Source organism: Pseudorasbora parva, chromosome 4, assembly GCF_024679245.1.
Source record: "Pseudorasbora parva isolate DD20220531a chromosome 4, ASM2467924v1, whole genome shotgun sequence".
NCBI lineage: Eukaryota > Metazoa > Chordata > Actinopteri > Cypriniformes > Gobionidae > Pseudorasbora > Pseudorasbora parva.
Window position 1 is genome coordinate 19,976,417 of NC_090175.1, and position 18,099 is coordinate 19,994,515.

At 40.4% G+C, this 18,099-nt stretch overlaps 2 protein-coding genes across 2 annotated transcripts in view; one reads left to right on the plus strand and one right to left on the minus strand.

Moving 5' to 3' along the window:
* The window catches only part of cryba1l2 (crystallin, beta A1, like 2), a 68,797-nt gene that overhangs the window by 40,774 nt on the left and 9,924 nt on the right, over positions 1 to 18,099 (minus strand). The window lies entirely within an intron of this gene.
* On the plus strand, positions 1,680 to 5,394 carry rtn4rl2a (reticulon 4 receptor-like 2 a). The gene is made up of 3 exons (XM_067441217.1): positions 1,680 to 1,919; positions 2,701 to 2,927; positions 3,197 to 5,394. The coding sequence occupies exons 1-3, from the start codon at positions 1,865 to 1,867 to the stop codon at positions 4,295 to 4,297; spliced, it is 1,383 nt and encodes a 460-aa protein (XP_067297318.1). The 5' UTR covers positions 1,680 to 1,864; the 3' UTR covers positions 4,298 to 5,394.

The window sequence follows — 18,099 nt, forward strand, 5'->3', positions numbered from 1 at the left end:
AGCCTTATGCGCAACATCCCTCTAAGTGCAGTCCCATATCACTCTTGTTCCAGCATCAATGAGTCATGCGTCACTTCTCTCCCATGTTTTTAATCCCATAAACTCCTCCTTTCCAACCACACGCTGTACTTCCTCCTTATCCTATTCTTTCCCGTCACTGTTTTTTTGTTGTTGCCTTTTCATTCATTTTCTTAGACAACTGCACCACGACCCAGATGCGGTCAGTCATCGCATTCACTTGAATTGAATGTTGGCAATAGGGTAATATACATGAGACATGAAAACCCTCACACACACTAACACGTCCAGCTGGTAGGTGTAGGTGGAGCGGGGAAAGCCTGTTCGTCCAGTCATCTTGAGTTTTTGTGGAGGTGGAGAGGGAGGAAGGAAAAGAGAGAGGTGTCCAGAACATGAGCGAATGGAGGAGGCGCTAAACAACAACATGGTAGATCCTCGGGGTCTACCGTCGTCTTTCGGTTTGTCTGTCTGTTGATTTCCAGGCTCTATGGAATAGCTACGTGATTCTGGTTTGTCAGTCATGGCATTGACCAGGCAAATATTTCTGAATAAGGACTAATGTCCAGGACAGTACTGTATAACTGACCACTCGCCCTGAAAACCTGTTTAGTACATAGCTGTCTTGCGTTTGCTCTCTTCTTGGTCTCTACAAGAAAATGTATAAAGCCATTTAATTTGACCGGTTGGTCAATACTGATTGAGTTCAGTTTTCCTGGACACACTTGTTTTCACATATAATAATTGTTTCAACTTAAATCAATATTTTATGTCCGTATATATATATATATATATATATATATATATATATATATATATATATATATATATATATATATATATATATATATATATATATATATATATATATATATATATATATATATATATATTTTTTTTTTTTTTTTTTGTCAGGGTCCTGATTACCCTATAATTTATTTTGGAGTAATGACCATCTGGCTTTAGATTATCCCATCACAGGAATAAAGCTGGATGAGTATAAAAAGCACTTTTCACATTTACACTTTTAATGAATCTAATACATATAAATATATATGATGTGAACCTTTTATTATAGTATAGCCCTATACCTACATGGCAAAAAGCTTTGGAGTAAATAATGTTCCATTGGAAAGTGGCTTAAGAGTCGAGGAAGCTGCCCATATTTTGCTGAGCCCAAATTTGGTATTGATTTGTCTTTCCTTTCAGCAGTAAGTGGCAGTAATTGCTTTACTTTCCCATTATCAAATCCCTTAACGATTATCTCAGTGTTGAAGCTTTAAATTCTATATTTGAAGTCATGACTTATGTCTCAAGAGCATAAAGTCTCCCCAGCAAACAATGCGTTTGTTTCATTCAGGCTTCTCGTTAATAATGCGGAGGACAACATAATACAAAGAAAGGCACATGCAAAGCCAAGAAACGGGCTGTGTGCCTCTTTCATGTGCCTCGTGCGCTCCTCCTCGCATGCTCTTTGTTCAGTCATTACCGGGCGCCGTGCCTGCGCTCCCCCGCCCTTTCCAAACTACGTCTCTACACTCGTAACTCTGAGCTAAGACGTCGAACTTCCCTCTGTCCAAACTGGTGCGCGAGAGCCCTCCCCTCCTCTCTCCGTACCGCCTTTTCCGTTTGCCACCCTCGCTTGGGCTTGACCCGACTGGTGACGTAGAGAGAATCCGTGGTGCCCACAGCCGTAGGCGCGCGCTGCGATCGGGTATAAAATGGGCCCGGGACCCATCATTCGGCACTCTCTCAGTCGCTCCGACTCGGGAACCAGAGCACCAGCGGAGATAGCAGGGAATCAGTCGCTAAACTCCTCAGGCTAACTCGCTCTCGGCTTTGGTTCGGAATGGAAACATCAACTTTTACGCGGAGCCAACGCTCCTTTGCGCACAACTTTAAAAGTGAGTTTCAGCTTCTTTTATTGCAATCTTTAGTCTGATTGTGCTTTTTAAATGCTTAACTTTCTTAACTGTACTAAGTAATGGAAATTAATGCATTTAAAATAATTCAAGAATTTAGAATATGCTATGACCAAATGTGCTGTTGAAAATGTGCTTGGTTTTACGCAGGGACAGTTTGTTGGAATATATTTTGTCTTTGCTGCTTACGATGTTTTGCATGAACGTTTTAGTGCTTTATATTAATATTTTATTTGTACCAAGTGTACGTATGTATTTAAAAGTTTAAACATTTCTGAACTTGGACATACATTTTGATTCAAATAGATGGAGACGTTCGGAGATATTGGATGTAAAACAAATCTAAACTGATGCATTCAATTTGTCAGTTACCATCTGCAGTGTTAAGTTCGAATTTAATATTTAAACGTTTGAATTAACTTTAAATGTAGGAGTTGAAACTGTGTAAACGTATACTATTGACGAGAGAATTAGATCAATTATTTTCACAACTTTCACAGCGACATGGATGGAAACATAATAATGTAATAATAAGAAAATATTTGAGCTTATCTGTAAAAGTTCGTTTTGAGATTAATACATTTTTAACCTTTCTCAAAAATCAAAGTGATTATTATCTTTTGTGTTTTATTTTTATTTATTAATGTATATAAGACGAGACTCACGGACCAATAGAGCTCCCCTCTAGACAATAAGCAGGAAACATGCACTTTAATGCCCTAATAAGACTTTGTGATGTGACGTACTCCTCTCTTTTCATCAGGCGCGCTCTCGCTCTGGCTGGTTGTCTGGCTGGTCGTGGTAAAACCCGTGCCTGCTTTGAACTGCCCTCACCGGTGTGTGTGTTACCCGACCCCCATGACTGTGAGCTGCCAGGCGCAGAACTTCACCATTGTACCCCACGGCATGCCCTACGAATCCCAGCGCGTTTTTCTGCAGAACAACCGCATCACTGAACTGAGAGTGGGGTCTTTTGCCTTTGGCACACAGGTAAGAAAGTGTATATTGGCTCTATATATATTTTAGCACTTTGAGATTTTGTTTATTATAAAGTGCATTATAAATAAAATGTATTATTATTATTATTATATATGGACAGAATAGAACATTTAATATTAAACTTTGTAAATATTTGAAATATATCAGTTCTTTTGGTAGTGTAATTTACTAATTTTATATTCTTTCTCTACATCTTCACCTCATTACCTTTTCCTCCCTCTACCCTTTTCCTTTCTGTCCATCAATGCATCACATAACAGGTTTTGTGGCTCTTCTCTAACAACATCACCTGGATTGAGGCTGGTGCATTCAGCGAGCTGCGTGATCTGGAGGAGCTCGATTTGGGTGACAACCCTCACCTGCACCGCCTTGAGGGTGGAGCTTTCCGCGGCCTGGAGAAGCTTCAGAGCCTCCACATGCATCGCTGTCGGCTCGCCGCCCTTCCCCATGACATCTTCCACAAGCTCTACAGCCTGCAGTTCCTCTACCTGCAGGAAAACCAGCTCCACTTCATCCAGGATGATCTCTTCGCCGACTTGATCAACCTCAGCCAGCTCTTCCTGCACGGCAACCGCATCCGCACTCTGTCAGAGAATGTGTTCCGTGGCCTGGTCAACCTTGATCGTCTGCTGCTGCATGACAACAGAGTCCGTCAGGTCAATCGTCGCGCTTTCCGCGACCTGGGCCGGCTGACCATGCTCTTTCTCTTCAACAACTCCCTGGCAGAGCTGCCCGGTCAGGCCATGCGTGACATAACCTCCATTGAGTTCTTGCGTCTGAACAACAACCCCTGGGCATGCGGCTGCGAGGCTCGCCCCCTGTGGGAGTTCTTCAGAAGTGCCCGTGTGTCCAGCTCCGAGGTCATGTGCGCTTCCCCAGCTCCTCGTCGTGGAGAGGACCTGCGCTTCCTGAGGGAGATGGACTTCGCCCTGTGCCCACTCCCCGACCCCGGCTCCCTCGCTGGCACCACCACCACCACCTTCAGCACCAAGACTCGCTGGTGGTTCTCCAAACACAAGCCCGTCAGCACTTCCAAGGGCATCTTTGAGAAGACCTCCGAGACCAAGGCGTACCCCTACACTGGAGGAAAATCCCAGCATCCCTCTATCACATCTACATCCACAAAGTATGAGCTTGGGGATGAAGAGGCTCTGCTTCCCAAGCTTGACCCAGAAGAGTATTGGGCCAACTATGGCAATGAAGATGCAGGCATCACCTCCCTGCGCTGCTTTGAGCTTGAGTGCCCTCCCGAATTTGACTCTCTGCCACCATCTTCCTCTTCTTCTCGCTCCTCATCTTCTGTTCTCTTGCTACTCTCCATGTCTGTCTTGACTTTCTGCATCCATCTTCTGTTTGGCTGAATCTATCTCAGAAGAACTCTCTTACCCCACATTTTTTCTCCTCTCTGGAGGAGGGAAAACCCTGTTTGCTCAATTTAACTCTTCAATGCCTTGATTCCTGTTTACCATCAGCCTCACCTGTATCTTTGTTCTGTTCAGTTTGAGCCTCTAGTTCCTTGTATCTAGAGGGCACTACACTGATTTAGGATACAGTGGGCAGGCAGGAAACGTTGGGTAGTACAGGCCCATAATGGAAAGTAATGAAAGCTGTTCACAGGGCTTGGCAAGTTAAGCAGATACTCGGTCCTTCTTTTTTGGAGGACAAGTGTATTCTAAGCCATTTCTGTCACAGTCAGTGCAGACAGAGGATAGAAATTTCCATCTTAGATTTACGTACAATATTTGTATGCCTTTAGACTTTTCAGCCATTCTAAGTGCTTCTATGATAGTTGTAATTATAGCTTGTGATGTCACCATGACACCCTCTTTCCAACAACGCTACAGCTCAATTTTTTCAGTAGTTACTGGTAACAATAGCATAATGAAAAAATATTTTTATTCCCATTGGGAGTGATCGAATGTAATATTTTCTCTATTATAACAGAAGGGGCTCAAAATCATTCAGGGCTCAAAAAGCACAAAGGAACGGCGTGCAGTAACAAAGCAAGATTAAAAAAGCACAATGAAGTGAGGAGATTGAAAGTGTGGCAATACAGCTAAAACAAAATAAGATGCACAATGAGAGAGAGAGAAAGGGAGAGAGCGAGAGCGAGAGAAAGCACGCGCAAGAGAAAGAGAGCCAGAGAGTACGCACAAGAGAAGGCGAAAGATTTCATTACATCACCCACCAGCTATGACAGCAATTATCACTTGTGTAAATATGACATGCTGGCAGAGGGAGCTGTAAATAGCGCAATGAAAGGCCTTATGTTTGTCACTGTTCTGAATGGCCAAGAATGTCACTGTGAGTAATGTCTGTGATATTATTTCAGTGGTCAGTGCATGGAAAGATGAAACAATGGCAGTTTGCGAATGTTGAGTTTTTTTGTATATTTGTCAAAATACTGTTAACATGTTATGTTATTACTGTAAAATACACAACCTACATTGTTCCAAGACTTATGTTTTATTCTTCTTTTCAAATCAAGTGTAACTGGTTTTATCTGGACAACAGCAAATTCCATCCTTTCTCATTTAAAGTATTGATTTAAAATCAAACCAGTCAATCAACAGCATGCAGCTAGTCAACAAAAAATTGGCAAAATGCTAAAACTATGACTAAATCCACGCCAAGGCAAAGTATGATGATCACTGTGGATCGACTGTTTTTTTAATGGGAATTGACTACTTGGGCAAATCCGATTGGAATATCAGTAAAACGTGCTCACTGACAGATTGGTAGACATTCAGACTAATGTCTACTATTGGTCACAGCCGCGGTGAAAGCAGGTGCAAATGCAGACTGTTTGGGCTGCTTTTGAGGGCATGCTGAACGCAATGGCTTTCTTTGCTGGTCCTTGCCAATTCCCTTTTTCTCCTCTTTCGAACTGCAATAACGAATCAAATTGCTTTAGGAAAAACAAACAGAGAGAGCAAGGACAAGAGGAGAGCGAAAGGGAAAAGGAGAAGAAGAGAAAAAGCATAGAGAGCAGAGGTGGATGTGGGTGGTAGAGGCAAAAAGATGGATGATAAAGGATGGACATGCTGACAAAGAAAGAGAAATGCAATCTAAAGTTCCTTAATACAAAGTCCCTTAAGATTGGAAAGATGTTTTTTTTTTTTTTCAACTGTTAATTCTAGCAATATCCTGCTTTGTGTTTACCCTGAGACAGGAGAGAAGCAAATAATACTGTTATTTGTCCCACAGATATTTCTATGACAAATGTATGTATTGTAATTGTTTTTATGACGTGTGAATGTATATCTCAGCTGGACGGGTAAGGTCAAACTGCCTTGAGGTGCTCTCGAGTGACCATGTTTGTGAGGTCGCTCACAGATGACCAAAGCATTAGTTATACCTTTTTACCCAGAATGTATGCATTTGAATGTAAGAATGTAAAAGAATGAGCTGCTGAATCTTTTCACTATAACACATATTGACGGACAGAAAGCATGACAAAAGAATAAATGCTTATCCGTGGATACGAAACATCTCTGGTGTGGGCGTACTTTCTTTATATCTTCATCCAACGGCTACGACTGTACAATCTCACATGTGCCTTCTCTCCCTCGCATATTTCAGTCTGACCTCCCTTGACACATACAGACAGACAGACAAATAAGACAGACACACATCTACTCCTCACTGCTTGTAAAGTTCTTTGAAGGCAACCTCATTCACTATAACACACAGTTACCATGCAACGCACTGGCCACCATTCAGAGCATCAGTTCATTTCAGAGTTGCAGAGTACGCAAGATCTGCGCAAACACACCCTCAAGCTGTCAAAAAGATGCAAAAGGAAGATGTTATTGGAAAAGGTTTTCACAAAGCATTCCAGCTGTGGTATTGAATTGGTTTTTGTCCATTCAGATACAGAAAGCCTTCTTTCTCTTTCTTATTCTTTCTTTATAAAGCTACTGTCTTTGGCAGATGGATTTCACTGAAAGAGCAGCAAGATGCAGAGAGCTTGCTTCAGTCTCCCACCATGTGCAAAGGCAGGCTGTGCTTTACAGAAAATTGAACGCACACAGATACACACACACACACACATACACACACACACGCTGCCCCGGTGAGAGGCTCAAGAGCTTTTTCTCTCGATTCCACTGTAAATGTCCATGAAAACTACTGCCAACAGGCTGTTTCATTTTCCATCCAATGCTTAATCTTCAGCATGTTTGCGTCACATCTTGCACGGATTGCAGATTAAATATATCAGTGCCATGTGAATTATGCTTTTGTCAAAACTTTGTAGATTCTCCCAGACTATGATTAATTATATTATTCAAACAGTCAATCAAATAACAAATTGAGAAAAACTGTTTATTGTGCCAATTGTGATGCATGAGTCTATTTATTGAAGCAGGCCTTTGAATGTAAGACATCTGCATCTCGATACCCCATTGGATGACGTGCAATTGCGCAAATTGTCCCATCCTACCCACCATCTGCGTTCCCATTGGCTGTTGGCCATGCTACTTAACAATGAGACACAATGAGTTGGCTAGCAATAGAGGGGTGGTGACCACGTCAATATCACTGAATATTAGTTAAAGAATGACTCATTGAGTCGCATGAATGGGGGATATGTGTGAGGAAGACAGAAAAGGGAGGGGCAACAACTTACTTTGTTTTTGTGTGTGTGTGTTTGTGTGCGAGAGAGTTTACCGGAAGTTGCTCATCAGAGTGAGTGTTTGGAAGTGTTGATAATCGCCCCCATGAGAAAGAAATGTCAAATATATAAGATTACCAGTACATATCGATAAACAGTCAAACTTTTAGTGTGTTGTTCAATTCAGTTGTGCAGCTGAAATCACATTTTTCAACAAACATGATTACAAACTCATAAATAATTACAAATCTCTTTAATTTCTAACTGCTGGGGTTTCATTTGGTATAAATTAGCAATAATTTTAATACATTCCCACATCTCTGTCTAGCATGTAGTTCAGCACAGCTCAAATCTCTCTCTTTGTTACACGTGCTGTTTTTTTCACTCTCTCTCTCTCTCTCTCTCTCTCTCTCTCTCTCTCTCTCTCTCTCTCTCTCTCTCTCTCTCTCTCTTTAGTCTTTCTGCTCCGTTTGTCGTCATCAGCTCCTCTCTCACCCCTCGCACCAACATTTTCCATTTCACTCCTGCTGCTTTCTTACTTTCTCCATCTCTCTCCATGTCCCTTCATATCACCCATCTACCATCCCCTGACACTCCTCTCTTTTCTCAGTCTTTTGGGTTTAATTATAGCCTTGGTGTTCAGAGACCCGCGCTTTGTTAAACAATGAGCCCAAGTTTCGATTTATGTTCGATGAACAGCATTTAATGATGTCCTCATTACCACTAAGCCTATCTGTGGTGTGATGAAAATAAAGAGTGGAGAGGCTGCTGATTTGTGCATTAAACTCCCATGTATGCCTTAAACAGACTAACAGGTTTTCATCTCGTTTGTTTTGATGTGCCTTCAAAGTACTAGTGCCGTAAAAAAAAATCCTATTTCTCTGCGTAAATGGACGAAAGAGACAGTGGCTGACGTTAAAACTTGAAAGGAATCCAACAGGGAGACAGAGAGAGAGAAAGACAGGCTGCAAGAGACATCAGCAGGGCTGAAATAGTATGTGAAGAGATGAATAAAATGCAGGGAGGAGTGAGAGGAGATGTGAGATATTTGAGTCACATTCTTGGCAGATTCCGGCGCCACAGCCATTTGGAGAGTTTATGAATTGCGTATGTAAAGTCGCACACTTGCGCGGGTGCGCACATACACAGTCATTTAATCCTAATCACACTTTTGCAGAATGCTGCACTCTTCCCGCAGTGAGGCAGACGGTTTTCAAATGGAGTGCGTCATCGCTCTCATAACTGGACCGCAGAGGGTTCACGTGCCTCCACTACCTGCATATCAATCAATCTCATACACCTGCAACTCAACTGTCTGACGATACGACTTTCATGTGAAATTTAAAGCATAGACCTTAATCCTAAACACTCATATTCACTGCATCCATTTGAGTCTGAGCTTTCAGGTCTTTATATGTAGGCTATGCTTGGGTGTATTGGTTTGTGTGTGTGAGTGTGTGTGGCTCGTTTCCAAAACCTAATGAGCTGCCTTCTAAGGCTACACAACCCGATCTCACAGGAAAACATAAATATTTAACAAGGTGCCAATTTATAAATTCATACAAAGTGAACCCAACCCCTAAACATAACTGTCACTGGGGCATAAGCATATCATATTAATTCATATGAATTAGAAATCAGTTCACCAAAACATAAAATAGTTACAGATTTTGTTGGAACTTCATTAGTGACCTACTTAGAATGCTTGGTAGGCAGCTATCCGCACTGCACAAATAGTGCTCTACCAATGAGATGACTTGGGTGTTAGCATGTTGCTATGTATACGTTTAAATTATATTGATGTCCACTGATGTGCATCATACAGAAGTGTAATTGTGTAGCATAAAAAATGTCCAGGCATGAAATGAATGGTACAGGGGGGCACATTAATATGTATCAAGGAAACTGATGGGTCAGTGCAAAAGCAAGTTCATCAGCAGGGGCCAAATTCACAAAATATTTTATCTTACCACTTAGGGCTAGATTTACTCAACAGGGCAAATTAGTGTGATAGCACAATTCCAAACAAGCACAGATGGGAGTGGAAAGTTCTGTGCGTGATCTACTGAGAACACAGGTGCAGCCGGATCATTTCCATAATGACCAACGCAATCTACCAAGAGAAGAACAAATTAGCATCTGGTTTAAGACATGCTTTTTGGGCATTAAATAATGCCGCAGACACCAGTAAATTGACTAGCGCAACCCTTAGTAAATCACCTTGCGTGATTCATTTAAATATTCTCCTCCCATACATTTTGTGTCTGAAAAGGAAACTCCTACAAATGCATATGCAATAAGGTCAGCCGCAAAAATAACTGTGTCAACGCTTTTCTTTAGTAAATCCTGATAGGGGGTTTGCAGTGATGCAAGATGTTAGTTAATGAAATTGACGTCATTAATGACTCACCCTAATGTCGTTCCACACCCGTAAGATCTCCGTTCATCTTTGGAACACAGTTTAAGATATTCAATATTTTAGACCCAGAGCATATGCAGTCTAATATGCACACTATACTGTCCATCACCAGAAAGGGAATAAAAACATCATCAAAGTAGTCAATATGCGACATCAGTTAGTTAATTAGAATCTCTTGAAGCATCAAAAATACATTTTGGTCCAAAAATAACAAAACCTATGACTTTATTCTGCATTGTCTTCTCTTCCGTGTTCCTCAAATAAAGATTCAAACGGCCATGAATCGGTAAATCGATCAAGATTTCAGATCGCCAATGTCACATGATTTCAGCAGTTTGACATGCGATCCAAACTCCTGAAATAACGTGACATTGGCGATCTGCATCATCCGCATGTTTTCAACCCGCGCATGGGGGATGGGAGATAATAATAATAATAATAATTTGTTCGATTTATATAGCGCTTTTCAAGGCACTCAAAGCGCTTTACATAGAAGGGGCAATCTCCTCAACCACCACCAATGTGCAGCACACACCTGGATGATGCGACGGCAGCCATATTGCACCAGAACACTCACCACACACCAGCTGATTGGTGGAGAGGAGACCGAGTGATGAAGCCAATCAGAATAGGGGGATGATTAGGAGGCCATGATGGACAGGGGTCAATGGGCAAATTTGGCCAGGATGCCGGGGTTACACCCCTACTCTTTTTCTGAAGGACATCCTGGGATTTTTAATGACCACGGAGAGTCAGGACCTCGGTTTAACGTCTCATCCGAAAGACGGAGATCACACTCACAGCACTCAGCTCGCAGCTGCAGCCATTCATGTAAACGGTGCGGCTGGCGGAGCAAAGTGAGTGTTTTCACTTCTCAAATTAATTCCTATTAAAAGTTTCCAACGAAAGCTTTTTTTCTTTTTAATGAAAGCTTCCAAAGCTTTACTCAGCTGATGTAAAGGCTGAAAACATGCCAGACTGAACACGCGCTGTGAAATATTGCCGCGAGAGCAGACGCGTTTACCTCAGCTCTCATCTTGAGAGCTCTTACCTCAGCTCATTCACGATGAGTGTAGTCTTACTCCTGCTGCATTTGTGACACTCCCTCAGCGGCTAAATCACAATATATTGAACAGACACGTTCACGTTTTTAATTGTAGAGTCTGTTCTCTAACTGAACTGATTTTATGAAGATGAACGTGGTGGTGAGAAAGTGATCAGTGATTCAGTAGCGGTTGCTTTGGGAATGGCCTCACAGGGCAGCGAAGCATTCTGGGAATTATTGTCTTTCATCCCCATGAGAAAAAAATTCATTTTCTGTCTTTTATTAGTCTAGAAAGCACCAAATTCAAAAATAATTTCACATTTCTACTACATTAATGACCCAGTTTAAATACAGATTCACCTTCCCAGCGCTGAAGTACCCCTTTAAGTGCTGAGGTAGTTGAGTAGTTGATAGTTGAGGTGGATAGTAACTCCCTTTCATCATTTAACTCCAATACATTACATTTTCATTGAAAAGTGTGTGTCTCCTCTTTGATGCCATCTTGTCACTCTTAACCAGGTTAGGATAGCTCCCCAGCTATCTTAAATAATATAGGAGCTGAGACCTAGTATTAACACTTAGGAACCCTTATGAATCACACTAATTCTTAAAGCTACACTGTGTAACTTTTTTTGTTTATTCTTAGCTAAAAACACTTAGTTCTTTCAAAAATATATTTGCTCATTATTTATATATACTTCTTTCAAGTAATAAAGTATTCTCGTAAGTTTATAATATGCCATTGAAAATACATATGGGTGAGGGGTTCAAATGCTGGTCGCCATGTTGCCCCTCCATCTTGAAAGTACATTAGCCAAAGAGGGACATACCCGTAAATTCAAGCTTCGCCTTTCGCATTTTAACACTCATTGGCACCATGTCGAATGTGAAGAGGGGGATTGCCATGTTAATCTTGAGCTAAATCGGCCACCGTAGGAGTTAAAACAAAATCAGAATATAGAGGAACAGAAACTAATATACACTGGATGGTCATATACCTTTTCACCGCTAGATGGGGGAAAATATCACAGTGTAGCTTTAAGTCTATAAGAGTATAATTACCTCATTCTTAGAATTTCGACACACTTAAGACAAATATTTTACTCTGAGCGGCTTTATACACATACGACCCCTGATCAGTATGGTTAGGTTTAGGGTTAGTGTAAGAGGCCACTAGGGATTGGGGCCAATACATTTTTTTTAGTTTAATTTTTAATCACATACTACATCTGCCATTGTGACACTGTGTTCTTTGAAATATAACTCAACATGAAACTCAAAAATGATTTACTCAGCTGATGTACAATTTAACTATGATGGACAACTTTCTTGGTACCTATAGGAATGGGATGATTCTTCAACTATGGTAACTTTTGGCTCTGAGGACATTTAAAAAAATAAACTTAACACTTTTCTCATTACATTGAAAATTAATGCATCAAAGGAGAATTCTGTCATTTCCACCACATCCCAAATTATGTATTATGTTTAATCAATATCTGTTGTGGAGATTATAATGGTGAAAAAGTAGGTAATTACCTAACTAGCATGTTATGTATCCATACATACAAATATGTTTTTCACTTCTTGCATAATTTAACAAAATCACAGTTCGATTAAAAATTACCTACAATAAAAGATTCTCTATTTATCTTATATTTCAGGGTTTTTTTTCAAGCATGCTCTTCTCTGACACTGTTGTCTCCTTGGCAACCAGGTGCATTAAGTTTAAAAAAAACTTTAGCAAAATTATAGAAACCAAAGTTGAACAAACACCCACTTAGAGTTTACAGTGCTTTGCCATTTTTGGTTGCATATTTAGGGGTATATGCATATTCAGACAAAATGTGTGGATCTTTTTTGTGAGTGCACTGAAGATAGATTAAAGGAATAGTTCACCCAAATATGAAAAATTTATGTCTATTTGCTTACCCCCAGGGCATGTAGGAGTGTTTGTTTCTTCAGTAGAACACAAATTAAGATTTTTAACTCCAACCGTTGCTCATATAAAGCATCAAATTTTCATTTTTGTGTGAATTATCCCTTTAAGAATGAGAAAAACAGTTGCAATGGCAACCTACTCGCTCACTTCAAACAGAATTAGAACCAGCACGGGAGGCAGGCGCACTAACAAGGGCGCTAAAGACCGCAACTTCTGACGTCAGTCGCTAGTGAGCCTCTTGAGGCCAGGAGAGTGAGGTTTACTCGGACAGCCCTTAGTAGCTTGTCTCCGTTACACAACTATATCATCTAGAATTTTTGACTGCATTTGGTTTTAAGCATGAGAAGTTTTTTGGGTAGTTGACATGATGTCAAGTAGTGAAGCTTATCATGCTTGAAATATTATGTGATATTCAGGCTGAAATGGACACAAAGGTGATGCATCGAGCCAGCTGCCACAGAGGGTGAATACACAGGAATGTCACTGACTAAGTGCTCTAAAACTGCTAGTGCCATCTGCTTCCACTTATTTCTGCAAAGCTAGATCAATCACTCTCGTTTGCATTAACAACCAAATCAAGATCCAAGTTGGAAGAGTGAAGATGAGACGCACGCCTTCATCTCTAAGGACCGTTCACACGGCGCTCTTGCATTCAAAACAGCTATAGAGCAAAATGCAGAGGAGACTTTTTAAAGCTGAACTATTTTTAACTTGACAAGACTTGACAAATTTTTAAAAAAAACATCGCTGGGGTTGAGTGACACCAATCCTGAGATCCTGACTACTCACGGCACCTAAAATAAGTTTTTTTCTTGTACTGTCACAGCTGGTTGAAATTATGAGGGAGAAAGGATCTAACTACAGCAGTGATACAGTTTAATAAACAATGGACTCAGGAACAAGACTTTGGGCCCTCTTTGAACGATCTAAGCTCACGGTCTGAAGCGCAAGGTGCCAAATCCAGTGTTCAAATCCACTTTTGCTATTTCAACGATGGAAAAACAAAGTCGGAGCGACAAACACATGGCTCCAAAAGGGTTGTACACTGTAAAAAATTTATGTTCAATAAGTTATGACAACATATGTTTTTACATTGTTTTAACTCATCAAAATAAGTTGAGCAATGTTAAACTTGTTTTTATTAGTTATACAAGATGTAACTCATTTTTTAAAGTCAGTTTAACATAATTTAAGTTAAAATAACTTAAACATCCAAGTCAATTCTACTGCAAAAGTTCAAAATTTGCCTTTTTTTTTACAGTGTACCTAGTCTCTTAAGCCCCTTTCACACTGCGATTCTTGCAAATACACAGATAATGCGACCCGGCATTTGTTCCTGGGCCGCTAGATTTGGTCCATTCACAGTGCCAACGAAATACCGTAATATGTACGCTTTCACACACAACCCGTAGCGGTCCCGGGTCGAGTTGACACCTGACATCCTGATGTGACGTATAATGGCGAGCGATCTCAGCTTCAGCGCGGATAGTAAGGAGCTCTGTGGTCTCGACTTGTGTCCAGTTTGCACACATTTCTGCTTGTTTAATTTGATTTTCTTTTGTATACGAACACTCTCTGCGTTAGAACCACAGACGAGCTCTTCTGGTACTGCAGGGTTGTATTATTGAAAAAACAAGCTCTAGGAGTCGCACGATAACTACATACATGTTGCGGCATTAGTTTTGGCTTTTGTTCACACAGCGCTCGTCCCGGATCGAACCCCGCAATGTTACTAGGTCCCCGACCCGGGTTCAATTCGGTAATCAATTCCGACGGTTCCGACGTGCAGTGTGAAAGGGGCTTTAATGAGGCATGGGTGTGTTTTGGACGTAAAGTGCAATAAATCAATCAGAATCTCATCTCCCATTCTCTTTAAAAGCCAGTTACGCACGCACCATGGCGGATTCGCTATTTACATGGCTGAATTTGCAAGTGGAAAGACTGAACGCTTTTCCAGAGTGGAATCATTTTATTTTTAATATTTAAAAATCTTTGTGAGCTGCTGCGTGTCCCTTTGTGTTTAACAAGAAAAGTGTATGCATGTTGTGCACCAACTTATAGGCCCATATTACTAGTGCAAACTTTAAATAGCAAAAAATACAGCGCCATTGATTTTAGACCTAGGCTCGTATTTATCAAGCTTCTCAAAGTGCTATTTGAGTCTTAAATGCTGAGAATTCATGAAATGTACTCCTACTTTCAAACTTAAGTATAACTTACTGTCCCAGTTATTTAAGATAGTTTGAGAGGTCTCAAGTGGTTAGGAGTTGCCAGTAGGGGGCTTGTGGCACTAAGGAGACAGAGATATGCAAAAATCTTTCAAAAGAGGGAGAATGTTTTCGAAATGTTTGACGACGAGCAGTTAATCAAACCGTATCGTTTGGACAGAGCAGGCATCATCTTTTTCAACGCTGGTTGATTTTTTGCTTTATAATAAATTTAAAAATCGACTAATTCAGCAAGCAGTAGCGAACACTTCTTCCTCCTGCCAGTTCTGTTTTCTTTTGGAATCCATGGTGGCTGATTATATTTAAAAAAAAATCTAGGCTATAGGTCAGTTTAAAAATTGTAATTAAGACATGGTGGAGAACATGATTAACTTTCATTTCAAATGTGTCCATTATAATGTATTGTCTTGAAAATTCTTTATTGTCAAATGTGTGTTGGATGTAAACTCCTTTTCTGAATTTCACCATTCAATGTGAATTCATCTGAGAATATTCTTAAATAAGGACATCTATTCAGTGATTGGTCATGCCTATGACATCCTCCGAAATCCTGTTTGTGGCACAGCAAAGTGTCATGAATCAACTCTAAGACTGACACTTAAGATTTAGTCCTACTCTTTACTTAAAGTATGCTTGATAACTAACTTTTAAGCGCAGCTTTGAGCCAAGACTTTTTTTACTCTAAAGTCAATTCTTAGCAGTGATCTTGTGAGTAATTCTAAGATGCTTGATAAATACGGGCCCAGGTTTTTGTTGCCTTAAAATAGCAACACGCCAACAATGCAGCTGATCACACTTCGTTTTCAGCAGGGGGGGCGAACAAACGGTTGCGAGTGCATTTGCTATTTAAACAATGTGTTGCAGGACGTGAAAATGATAGGTGTGCAACTAGCAACAAAAAAAAAACGTGTCGCTGGTTGTATGATAGGGCCCACAAACTGAACAACTGCACTAAACGTGATGACAACGGTGAAATAAACAGAGATAAATGGTGCATTCAAGTCGTCCTGGGATGTTCATATTCACGAGGTGAGAAGTAGTGTTTACGACATCATGTGCGTTCAAGCCTCTTTGGTCAGAGCAAGATGGCGGTGTACCTTCTTTTAATGAATTTCACGAAAATACAGCAAAGTTTGTTAACTCTGCTTACATAAAAATTAAGAACAAAGAATGTGCATTAGGTGAGTTGCCACTGTAAACTGTATCGTTATATATTAGGCTAATTGTAAATGACAAAGCCTGACAGTGTCACTGCTAAATACCCGTTATATTCAACTACAGACGTTGCATCCATTGATTCCTCCATGTTTCTCATTGACACGCCCCCAACACGTACAGATTGGGGCTTCCCGAAAATCCCGAACTTCCCACTGGTATTTACGACTTCGTGGTGGCATTCATGCGCATATCATCTGTACAACATGACTTGAACGCACCATAAGTACACTGAAACCACTGAACATCAGGTGCAAACAATAATTAACTCACGAGTAGCCTTAGAAACTAAGGGTGCGTCTCAATCAGCTTTTCAGGGCACTGATCAGGGAGTCAGCCAATTGACTGATTCCCTGATCAGTGCCCTGACTAAACTATAGGGAGCTGATTGAGATGCACCCTAAATTAAAAAACACAAAGGAAACTAATTTACAAAAAAGTGCAAACCAACTCAAAGGCTTCGTTCAGACTGGCAGTCCTAATCCAATTATCTGTGTATCCGATTGGAATCTAATCTAAAATTATTGACTGTCCATATTGTGTATCGCAACTGTTCAGATCCAATTTGTGTGTCCATGTTGCTCTTTAGTAAAAAAGAAAAAGACGTGAATGCCTTATAATGCCACACGAATATTATTATGCTGCCTTTACGTGCTATAGGAAATTTTGTACTTCACAGTTTTGAAATTGTGATTACGAGCCCATCACATTCAAGTTTTGACTTGGGAGGGCGTTCATTCAATTTTTAACAAGGAAACTAGTATTTATGATCATTTCTATAGCATGTGAAGGCTGCATTGCTTTTCAAATTCCTTTATATTTCTTCACTGTCTGTTACTGAAAGAGTACCCATAAGTCCCTGAGGCTGAATAATTTGCATATAACAGCCTGAGTGTGATTTCTTAGAATGCTGTTTCTGATGATTGACATTGATTCTAACAGTTTAGTGCTGTTGTTCTTAGTAGCATATTTCTGTCGCACTATATCAGATATAGTGAGAAGAAAATTTTAGCTTCCCATCGACCCACACTATACTATTAATACATTTCGCCAATTAATGACGAAATAGAGAAACACATAAAACGTTATCCATTTTTTCCTTCCTCTGGCAATCCTTTGATTCCACATACAGAGTCATAATCAGTCACACCCCGGCACCCACGAATACACTCATATGAATAACGCCCAGATTTTTTTTTCTTTCTTATTGTACTTTGCACAATAATGTTTCTTTCTTAATGTTCAGAGTTTTTTTTTCTGATGAAGCTATAGTCACATACTCACTCATACACACTTTTGATGATTTTCAAAGTTTGAGACATTTCTGAATATAGCAAACAACATCACTGTCTAACGTCACATGCAGTCTAGAAAGGCAGAATATGTCTGTCTGTTGTACTTGACATGATAAAAATATCACTGTCCCTTTATATGAATTTCTATATGTAATACGGTTTGTAGATGGGAAGGAAGGAGGCGGGAACCGGCGAACGTTTCAAACATTTATTAAAAGTAAAGAAACAAAATGAAAGTAAAACCGCGGACAGCCCCTCACGGACGACTGCCCGCAAACACACACAAAATAAAACGTGGGCAGCCCCTCACGGACGACTGCCCACAAACACATAAACAAAACTAAACATAAAATCCAGGCCTGGTCCTCCCTCCTCTTCCGCTGTCCTTGCTCCTCCTTATATGC